General features: G+C 34.9%; 1 protein-coding gene across 1 annotated transcript; it reads left to right on the top strand.

Annotated features, from left to right (window-relative positions):
• The first annotated feature begins 3346 nt into the window (after nt 1-3346).
• Nucleotides 3347-10848, top strand: LOC126698243 (E3 ubiquitin-protein ligase XBAT33). Its single transcript, XM_050395347.1, has 11 exons — nt 3347-3562; nt 3661-3933; nt 4030-4089; nt 4489-4560; nt 4786-4970; nt 5323-5483; nt 5567-5625; nt 5718-5764; nt 5852-5995; nt 6936-7027; nt 9843-10848. Exons 2-11 carry the CDS (start codon nt 3757-3759, stop codon nt 10382-10384), a joined length of 1539 nt encoding a protein of 512 aa, XP_050251304.1. The 5' UTR covers nt 3347-3562; nt 3661-3756; the 3' UTR covers nt 10385-10848.
• Nucleotides 10849-11190: the final 342 nt, after the last annotated feature.

The following is an 11190-nucleotide window of genomic DNA, read 5'->3' as shown; positions in this document are numbered from 1 at the left end:
TGGCATATTTGAGTTTGAGGGGATGTGGATCGGACTTGTGTGTGGATCGGAGGTGTGTGGGTCGGAGGCACTGGCGGAGCCAGCATGGGGCGAGGGGGGGCAATTGCCCCCCCCCCCCCCCCCCCGACATTGCAAAAAAATTCCCCAAACTACTAGTTTTGTAGGGCGGGCATTACATTGTTTATTTAAGGTGCTTGACACTTTGACCCACCCTTTTGACATGAAAAAGAGAAAAAGCTGGTCCACTCCAGCCTTAAAGAAGCAAACTGGAAAGTAAGGAAAAAAGTTTTCCTGAAAAGCTAAAGTAAAAATAAAAAAAAAGTGCTATATTTAAAATATTTTTATAACAAATTATATGTGTAAGATGTAATTAGTTTTAATTTGAACTTACTACTAAAATTAGCTACTTTTTTCTTTTTTGAGAAACTGTTAAGAAAATGTTGTATACATAGCATATCCCTTATTTTTTACCTATTATATTATTCATGTCATTTGTCTTTCTTGTTCATATCTCATAAATGACTTGTCCCATAAATAAACAGCGAAATGCCATTTAATTTTTTTTTTTTTAACAATATGCAACATTTACTTTTTATTAAATTTGTTTACAATTGTTTATTTATTTTGTTACTATAATTGATTAATGTATTTTTTTTTAATACTATCTTTTAATCTTGCCCCCCCTAAACTAAAATTCTGGCTCCGCCACTGGTCGGAGGTGAGGTGAGGTGAGGTGAGGTGTGTGGATCGGAGGTGTAAAACGGTCAACCGAAGAAGGAAAACTCACCGTGAGTCTGTGTTTGGCTCGGTGATTGGACTGGCTGGATTGGTGATTGATTGGCTGAGCTCTGCGTGACCCGGAGTGAGCTGGATCGGGTGCATTTGTCTAGATCGGTGTGAGTTTATGGCTGAGCTCTCACTCACCGTGGGTCTGCGTTTGGCTCGGTGATCGGACTACCGTGAGGAAGAGGCTTGACTGGCTGAGCTTGGCGTGACCCAGCGTGAGAGAAGGAAAAATATTATTCGCTGTATTCCGAAAATACCAAAAAATTACTCTTTTCAACTTGTGCACATTTTAAAGTTAAAGTTATTTATTTGAGTAGGTACGTGGACTACCCAAAAAATAAAAAATAAAAACCCAAATGGGAAATTGTAATATACTTGTGAATTATAGTAAATTTTTGGTGTACATGGAAGATTTCTTTTCTTTTTATGAATTCACATCTCGAATCTAGAGAGTTGAAAATCTTAAAAAAAAAAAATTAAATGTATGGGTTATATATTTTTAAATTTAAATAAATGTTAATTAATGTTTTTATGATATGCATAACAATAATGAGGAGGAGATTTTACTATGAAATTTAAGATTTTTAAAATTTTTATATAAAATTATGATAGAGGCATAGAATTATTTAGGAATTATAGAGGATACTAATTTATTATCATCTTGGTTATTATTTATTTTTTAAATTATTCAAATTGGTTTCATATAAGCACACACCAAACAAACCGATGAAAGCCCTGGGTCAAAAAATGCGATTATTTTTTTTAATAGAGAAAATGATAATTATTAGCTCTGATGGATAACCAGGAGGCATTTTAGCATGAAAGTTCTCTCTTATCTAATAATTTTATTAATTTGGGGACAATTTCAAAATTTTTTTTTCTTTGCCGTCAAAGATTAAAATTGGTATGATATCGTTATCAGGGTCCACCATCAAGTAAGAACATGAAGAAAAACAAAACATAAAAATAATCGTAGAAGAAAAACACGGTACACGTAAGGTTTTAAATTTTAATGGTAGTTATATTTATTAGTGGGTTTGTTAGGCAATCTGTCAATGCGGTATTACGTGTGATATTGAATGAAAAAAAATCCATATACTATTAATTTAAAAACAATTATTGAGTAACCACTCAACATGTCTTTGTCAAATTCCTGTAAATGATAAATTAATAATAATATTACGAATTTGTATGTGCCCACGTCTACTTCAAATCTCACTCTCAATTGGATTACATGCCACTATCTCAAAAATAAATAAAAAAGAGGATTACATGCCAAAAATAACCATAAATTAATCAATGGATATGATCCCAGAATACTTATCCTAACAAAACATATTAGAGAAAAAAGAAACGCTAAAGGTTTTTTTTGTGCCACATGTAATTTATTATTCCCTTGGTTTTAAATTGTTGGTCATGTTTAGAAAATCTAAATTTTTTAGGAAACATCATTTAATGTATTGTTTATAAGTTAAAAATGTAAAAAATTTCAAATTTACCCTTTTTTATTTAAACTATAGAGAGAAAAAATAACATTGACTTTTAAAATAAATTAATGAGTAAGATAGAAATTTCATATATTAATTTTGGAAAGATAACTTCATTTTGGGACATCCCAAAATGAAATAGAGACCTAACAATTTGGGACCGATGAATTATTAATTGTTTATTTGTTAAAAATAGATACTCTTAAAAAGGAAGGGGGAGTTTTTCCTAATAGGGAATTTGTCCAAATGAGCTTAATTTTGGAAAGATAACTTCATTTGGGACATATCAAAATAAAATAGAGACCCAACAATTTATGACCGATGAATTACTAATTGTTTATTTGTTATATATAGATACTCTTAAAAAGAAAGGGGGAGTTTTTCCTAGGAATTTGTCCAAATAAGCTTAAAAATACCCCCAAAAAAATTTTGCTTTTTTCTACACACTTGCCAAATGCATTTAGAGGTAACAAGTTTTACAACAGTTTATTTTAGTTTTTTTTTTTTGGTGACTTCTTATTCATGAGACAACAAATTATTCACTTCTACAGAAAGAATTATTCATTCTCTCACAAGAGGTGTAGCCTTAACGTGGGACTTAAGGCAAGGCCAATGCCTCCTATTGATAGTATGAATGACTCCTCTCGAAAGAGTGAATAATTTTTAGAGTGAGAAGTTTTGGAAACTCCATAAACTATTTACAACATGTCATTCAAATCCATTAAGATCATGACAGGTCTCATAGCAGTTGATATAATATATTTTAATTAGTGTATAATAAAAATAACTCGGTTATTTATGTGAGAACACAGAAAAGAATAAAAATGTACGCATCTCCACCCTTTACTCCTTTTTTTATTTTTGGAAAATGTTAAAATCATAAACTATTTTATAAATTTCTATAAGGTTACCGGTAAATAAAAATGCAATGTTAATAATAAATTCAAATCAAAACCAATAAAAATTATCATATCCACCGTTTATAAAAATATAGCAAAATAATATGTGCATACAACATTGTACATTGCTCATTTTTACTTTTGGCCTTCATTTATGCTTCTCTCATCTTTTACTACTTTCCTTGTTTGCCACCACCTTTCCCTTTCTTTGTGTTTGCCTCAAACACCACAACAACTACTACAGCAGAGATCCCAAAAGCACTGTAAACACAAATTGCAAAAACTCTCACATACAGATTTTGAGAGAGAGAGAGAGAGAGAGGACTTTCCACGTCATCATCTCTAGCCTCTCATCCTGGACAGGCTCCGAAATCAATGATTCAATAACCTGTGCGTGTTTTTTTTTTTTGGGTTGCTTTTGTATTTTCCTATCTTATTATTAATCATTATTGTTTAATAATATTGTCTTTGAATTTGTTGTACGACAGTTGACCTAATATATATTGCTTCCCATACAAACACTCAAAAACACAGACACAAAATCAAAGAGCAAGAGAGACAGAGAGAGAGAGAGAGAGAGGGCAATGGGCAATTCATTTGGGTGCTCAGCTTCAGGTGAGAGGCTAGTATCAGCAGCAAGGGATGGCGATTTGATCGAGGCCAAAATGCTATTGGATTGTAACCCATGTCTCGCTAAGTACTCCACCTTTGGTGGCCTAAATTCCCCTCTTCATTTCGCTGCTGCTAAGGGCCACAACGAGGTCCTTTTTCTCTCTATTTACCCCTTTTTTTTATACCTCACTTGTCGTTTTTTTCTTTATCATTATCTTAATTTTTGTTCTTTTGGGTGTGTTTAGATTGTGGTGTTGTTGCTTGAGAATGGAGCTGATGTGAATTCAAGGAATTACTGTGGCCAGGTACGAGATTTCCTTGTTTTCTCATCTGGGTTTTCTTTATTTTTGCTGTTTGTTGTGTATTAGATACTATTTCATTTGGCATTTTCGGGTTTGGGTGTTGATTTTGAGCTCAGTTTGGGACATGGGTGTGGATTTTTTCTTTCCTTAATTAGGATTAGATAACATTGTTTGTGTCCAAGCAAACGCTGCTATTTTAAAGCTAGCTTGAGTTGAGTATGCTTTTTAATAAGCAACATGTTAATGGATCTGTGTTCAATTTGATTGATAATGGGTGGGTCTTGCTATGAAATGCTTGCTTCTTGATCAATTAAGCACAAAATCGTAGAAACCCCTTTAATCTAAACTAAGATGACCACTGATTTTGTTGATGTGATTCTTTATATGCATTTGAATTTGAAGACGGCGTTGATGCAAGCGTGTAGATATGGGCACTGGGAAGTTGTGCAGACTCTTCTTCTCTTCAGATGCAATGTGAGTTCTACTTTTATCTACTTATTTTTGTATCTTCAACTTTCTTTTGTGATTTCAAAATTATTATTTTTCATTAATCTCCTAGTGTAGTCCTAAGCTTCACGGTCGGATTTGAATGGTTTTATCCTTGAAATGTTTTTCTTTTCTTCTTATATTTGAAGGCATTTTTCTAGGGTGACTTGAATATGACCTGTTTTTTTATTTTTTTTTATGTACTTATTACAGGTTACAAGGGCAGATTATCTCAGTGGGAGGACAGCTCTCCATTTTGCGGCTGTAAGTGGGCACGCAAGATGTATTAGACTTGTTGTGGCTGACTTTGTTCCAAGTGCTCCTTATGATGCCATACATGCACAGACAGATGGTGATGGGGGTGATGGCACAAATGTAAAGAACAAATATGACCAAAGGTGTGGGGCTTGAACTGATAAATTAAATATGTAGATATTGACGGTATTCAAACTTGCAAATGGTGATAAAATGGGTTCATACTGTTCGTAAATAATTTGAATGTTTAAATGCTTTGTTAGCAATAGAAGGCTATCCTTTAAATAATCAGAACATTGGCCTGATAGTCTGGCTTAAATTTTTGTTAGAAGAATTATAACATGGACGTTTTGGAATTCACATTTTCTTTTTCTCATTGGACAAGCCATCACCAGATAGTTTTTTTTTTTTCCCTGATAAGGTGATTATAGATGTTACAAAGTCATTCCATCTATACCTTTTATTTTGCTATTTATTTATTTTCTTCCAGTGCAGTGCGCTGTCCAAGTTTGTCAATAAGGCAGCTGATGCTGGTATTACTGCTCTTCACATGGCTGCATTGAATGGGTATTTTGATTGTGTACAACTCCTACTTGACCTTCATGCAAATGTTTCAGCCGTGACATTTCATTATGGAACGTCCATGGATTTGATAGGTATGCTCTGTGCATATGTTTGGTGGCTTATATTCATGCCTCTTGATCATGCATCAAACTAAAGTAGAAGTACATCTTTGCAGGAGCTGGAAGCACTCCATTACACTATGCTGCTTGTGGGGGTAATTTGAAATGTTGTCAGGCAAGTTATACTTATATGGGCCTTCATGGTTTTTAAACATATATGTGATCCCTTTTTAATTTGAAATGATCTTCTTTCTTCTTCTTCTTCAGATCCTCCTTGCTAGAGGTGGCTGTAGGATGAACTTGAACTGCAATGGGTAAAATATTTGAGTTGGGTTCTGGTGTTCACTCTTGCTATTAGTTACTATACGACATGAATGAAGGAAAATTTTCTATTCTTTCAGGTGGCTTCCTGTTGATGTTGCTAGGATGTGGGGGCGTCATTGGCTTGAACCACTGCTAGCACCCAATTCTGACTTGATAGTACCAACATTCCCTTCTTCTAATTACCTATCCTTGCCTCTTTTGAGTGTACTTAACATAGCAAGGTAATATTACAATAACTATGCCTACGGATGCATTCTATGACTTTGAAAGAAGTGTTTTGTTATATTTTGTTTAAAGGAGTCTTTTTTTTTTTATAAATAAGTAATAAGATTTTATTTAAATGAATTACATACTTTATGCACACAAGATGTGTAGATAACATATTGGTGAAAATCGCATAATCAAATAATTACATACAAAAGATAAGGGAATCAAGAATATTTAAGATGGAGTTCATGCCTCTTGTGCCTATTGTTTAGGTCATATGATGGTAGGTAGTCATCATGGTTAACTTCTTTTAGAGGATTTTGCTGATATTTAAGGATTTGAGTTTCTTCAAAAGAAATGCTTCTCCTTGTGATGAATTAAAGACTTCCTCCCCGGTGAGGTTTGACACTCTTACTGGTTTCTGCCACTAGGTGGAATCTTGTTCTTTTTTTCTTTTTTTCCGGTAATGTGTTTGCTAGGCTAGCAGAGATGTTACTAGACTTTGAATCGTGGAAGACTGCAAAACCATGTGGTTTCCTTTGTTAGCAGATATGAATCACATTGTCTGCTAGCAGCACTCAATGCATGTTGGTTTTGCAGTTTAATCGAAGCTAGGAATTCTCCCTGCTCAAGTTGTTTACAGTTTTTTATATAAAGAAATAAAAAGAAAAAGGTCAAGGAAGCTTAACTTAGTTCAAGTCCATAAATTGGCTTACTTAAGCTTATAATCTCTAACATGTGCTTATACTTTCTTTTAGAAAATTGGTTTTCCTTTTTTGTATCTCTTTTTGGAGATCAGGAGAGGGATTAATGATCTAGATTCTAGACCATATCTGTTCTTTCATGTACATACTTGACAAAGCAGGCTGCTCTGTGTAGACCCTGATATTGCAATGGTGTAAAACTTATTTAATAATAATAAAACTAAGATGATCCTTGTGAAATCCTCTGCAGAGAGTGTGGATTGCAGTCTTCAACAACCTCCTCTGATGACACTGATGTCTGTGCCGTCTGCTTGGAGAGAGCTTGTTCTGTAGCTGCTGAAGGTCTGTTTCCTTTCTTTTGCAGTCTTCCATGCGTGTGTGTGGATAAGTAGATATTTTTATATCTCCAGTCTTCCTTTTTTTTCCTTTTGTTTTCCTGATACTGTTATATGATTCGTTCTTCTTCTTTTGATTAATTTGTAGCCAGAAGATAATTAAGGTTATAAAGTTAAAATTTTAGTAGCCATTGATCTAAGCATCCTTTTGTTAAGAATTTTAGAGGTTTCACCCTGGTCTTTTTGGTTCTTTTGCTTGGAGTCAAAGCCCTCTGTGGTTACTTTGAGGATAAATTATGATGGGTAAGGATAGGGATTTAGAATAATGTTATCACTACTATTTCTTTAGATACCATGGTGAATTTTAGGGATTTTTTTAGCTAACCTTGACTAGCTGATTGTTACTAATTGATTGACTTAATGGTTTCTCATTCATGGAGGAGTTCGTAATATAGAGATCAATATGAAAGTCCGTTAGACATCTATACAGGTAGACAATGCATGAGTTTGGAATATACAGAACACAATGTGAACTACATATGAGTAGGCACTGGCTTTCATTGTTGTATTTTATACTGTAAACCTGAACTCATCAAGAGAGCTGCATATATGCAGCTTGAGTTTTTATGGTGGTAATTTGTAAATCTTATTGATAAGCTATACATGTTCAAAATAGTGAAGCAAACAGTAGCTTCAGTTTACTAGTCATAGAACTTGAGTCACTGCACCGATGTATTGGGGTTTAAATCTGATTACCTAAGATCTCATAAATGATATGACTTTAGATGGATGATGTAATTGAAAAAAAAAATGCTGTTAAAATAAATATAGTTGAGACATAGGTGTTGAGATTGGTAGGGGAAGCAAATGAACTAAAAACAGAGCAGATTTTTCTTCTTCTTCACTCCAGCACTACAGTAAAGTTTTTATACACAGGAGTTCGTCCAATAAAAATAGGAAGCTTACATATGGATAACTTTCAGCCACACAACTAAACACAACATTACAAAGTTAACTAACAACATATTGAGTTAACAAAAGGCATATAACTTAATTAAACATGACAGAATACTCTGCATTTACAGAACATAAACCTCAACACACCCACATACAAGCCCCAAGTGACAATATGTGGAAAAAGACGAGGCAGAGTTGTCTAGAGAATTCTGGGATATGGATTTCACCCTTTTTGGAATCCAATGGGTGATGCCAAGAAGGGTATTTGATTTACTACGCTGTTGGCAAGGTCACTTTGGGTGGCATCGGAGTATTGAAATCAGGAAGGCCATCCCACCTTGCTTGATGTGGTGTATTTGGATCAGAAGAAATGCAAGAAGCTTTGAAGGGTGTGAATGGAACTTATTGGAACTAAAAGGACTATTTATGAAGTCCCTCCTAGAATGGATGACAGCTTCTGGGATGTTTTCCTCTAGTTTATCCAACCTTATTGATTTTCGCAACTTGAGATCTTAGCTTGTTGAGTTGATAGTATACTGCCAGTGCACTTTTTGAATTTATTAATAAATTTTTTTATTACCTATAAAAAAAAAAGAGTTGTCTAAGTTAGTTCAGTCATGTAACAAAAGATTTGTAAGTGGACCTATGAGAAGGGTTAGTTGAGTTGTTCAAGGAGCATAAGGGAAAAGGGGGGGAAAAACGATGTGGTTGAAGCAGCAAGAACTTGTCAAAGGAGATGGCCAGAGAAAAATGGTTCATTAGCTGACACCCATTAGTTGGGACTACAGACCCATGGCTTAGTTGAGTATATATGGTTTTAGATGCTTAATGTTAGAACTGTGCGTGAAATACCCTTGACTGTGTTCTGATGAAAACACTTGTTATGTTGCACCAGACTAGAGTTGGATGGTAGAAAAGGTTCAAACAATTACTGTAGTTCTTAAAATACATTCACCAATGAGCTTTTCTTGAATTTGCATAGTTTTTTTAGCAGAAAAATCATAAAATAATACCAACTCACTGCTGCCATCAATGTGAGCATTTTCTGATTGAAATTGTCACACTGGCCTACAACTGTTTTGACATGGTTGACTTCCCATTGTAATGTTCTTGAAGTTGTTAATTCTTTGTACTTGTATGCTTGCTTGAATCAACCAAGGTACATATTTGAGGGATCTTGTTGTGTGATGCTTGCTGCCTCCTAGGTCCATGTGGTTGTTCTTACTCTCATCAAATAAATAACTTCCATTTGTCATTTCCTTTAATGTGAAAGCTAGACTTGTCATTATCCTTTCATCTGTTTTTGAGGTTTGGGTGATGGGAAGGAGGAACAACCGAGATTTAATCAACCATGCAGTTGTATAACTTCCATTGTTGTTCCCTTTGATGTGAAAGCTAGACTTGTCGTTATCCTTTCCTCTGTTTTTGAGGTTTGGGTGATGGGAAGGAGGAACAACTGAGATTCAATTAACCGCATGCAGTTGTAAAATTCTTTTTTTTTTAAGTGAGAGAGAGAATGGAGGAAGGGAGGATGGGGTTGCCTTTTACTCTTGGCCACCAAAGTGAGCATGAAGCTATCAATTCCTATGAAAAGCTTATGGCCACATTGGTCAGTGTACGTTCTCCTGCCATCAGCATCATTCATGGTTGAGAGAAGTGCTAAGTAAATTTTCCTCTATATATGATCATCTGAAACTGTTTTATGATTAATTGTTGAAACATTGAAAATTTACTGTATAGTTTTTTCATCCATAAAGTCATTACTAAACAACATGCGCATAACATTTTTCTATTTTTGGTGGGTAATTCTTCCAATTACTTGGTGAAACACTTCCACTTATCTGTTGATGTATTTGTGATTTCAGGGTGTGGGCATGAGCTTTGCGTAAAATGTGCTCTCTATCTTTGTTCGACAAGCAACATTCCTTCTGAATTGGTGGGCCCACCTGGGTCCATTCCATGCCCTCTCTGTAGACATGGAATTATCTCTTTTGTCAAATTGCCTGGTTCTCTGTCCAAAGAAAATAAGATACATATCTCCCTTGGACTTTGTACCCCATGCATGCTTCACCCTCGTGATCCTGACCATCAATCTCCTGCTCATACACCAGAGATCCGAAAGAATCGTGTGGCTTCTGTTTCTTCAGAACTATTCTGTCCAGTCACTTGTAGCCCATTTCCTTCTGTTGCCATGCCTTTGTGCACCTGCAATGATGGTCCATGCCCATCATTTGAACCTCGGGAGGTAGAAACGCAAGATGAATCACCTCAACGCTCACAATCAACATCAGTGGATCATGAGAAGATGGAAGGGCCAAGACTGGAGAGAACCAGTTGTTCAAGCATGTTTTGGGGCAGAAGAAGCTGCAGCAGAGAGCATCAATGCAACTCTGAAATAAATGCTTGACAACATTAGTGGATGGTCTATTCTTCTGTCCACCTGGATAGATATTTTATTAATAGCAGTGCAGTCCAGGGTTGTGTCTGATCTCAACTGTCACAAAAATGAATACACACAAATCCATGTTAGCTTCTGGTATTTGTTTGGCGGCTACATGGCGACAGATATGGGTCTTGCATCATCGGTATTTGCTTGGTGGCTACATGGCGACAGATATGGGTCTTGCATCATCGTATTTTGATGTCATTCTGGATTGTTTTTTAAGATATTTAGAGAGAGGGTTGTAAAATTTTTAATGTTGGGATTGTAATTGATTGTAAGTGAATGTCAAAAGGGAACAGGAATATTTTCTTTCCAAAAAAAAAATTACCACGGATCTTGTATGTTAATGATCCTGAATATAGAGTTTTGTAGAATATTCTTGTCATACTTTCGATTCTGTTAAGCAAGAAAATAAGTTGCGTGTCTAAGAGAGGTTGATTTCATTATTGCCTGTCTGGATTTGGTTCCTTTGGGGTCAAATTATAGGGCATGTTTCTGGTTTAAAATCCAGTGAAGTGCACATAATAAGTAACCCAACTTTCTGGAAAAATTGTTGTTTTTTAGATTGTTACAGATTTATTTACTGTCATCTAGAATGTAAGAAGGAACACGCTCTAGTTTTACGTTTTTATGGTAGAAATAGGTGCTTTGTCCTTGTTAAACTGTCTGATTTTTTTTTTTTTTTTTTTTATTTTATTATTATTATTTTTTTTTATGATTCTATAAATGAATCATGGCTTCTCTAGCCAGAAGGAAGTACTAAACAGAAT

Source organism: Quercus robur, chromosome 9, assembly GCF_932294415.1.
Source record: "Quercus robur chromosome 9, dhQueRobu3.1, whole genome shotgun sequence".
Taxonomy (NCBI): Eukaryota; Viridiplantae; Streptophyta; class Magnoliopsida; order Fagales; family Fagaceae; genus Quercus; species Quercus robur.
This window is presented reverse-complemented; position numbering and strand designations above follow the sequence as displayed.

What these genes read in the sequence shown, in the direction of transcription:
- LOC126698243 (XM_050395347.1), top strand. Translation starts at nt 3,757, where the DNA reads ATGGGCAATTCATTTGGGTGCTCAGCTTCAGGTGAGAGGCTAGTATCA. An exon ending in GTAATTTGAAATGTTGTCAG is followed by an intron (nt 5,626 to 5,717) that starts GCAAGTTATACT and finishes CTTCTTCTTCAG; the next exon opens with ATCCTCCTTGCTAGAGGTGG. An exon ending in AGTGTACTTAACATAGCAAG is followed by an intron (nt 5,996 to 6,935) that starts GTAATATTACAA and finishes AATCCTCTGCAG; the next exon opens with AGAGTGTGGATTGCAGTCTT.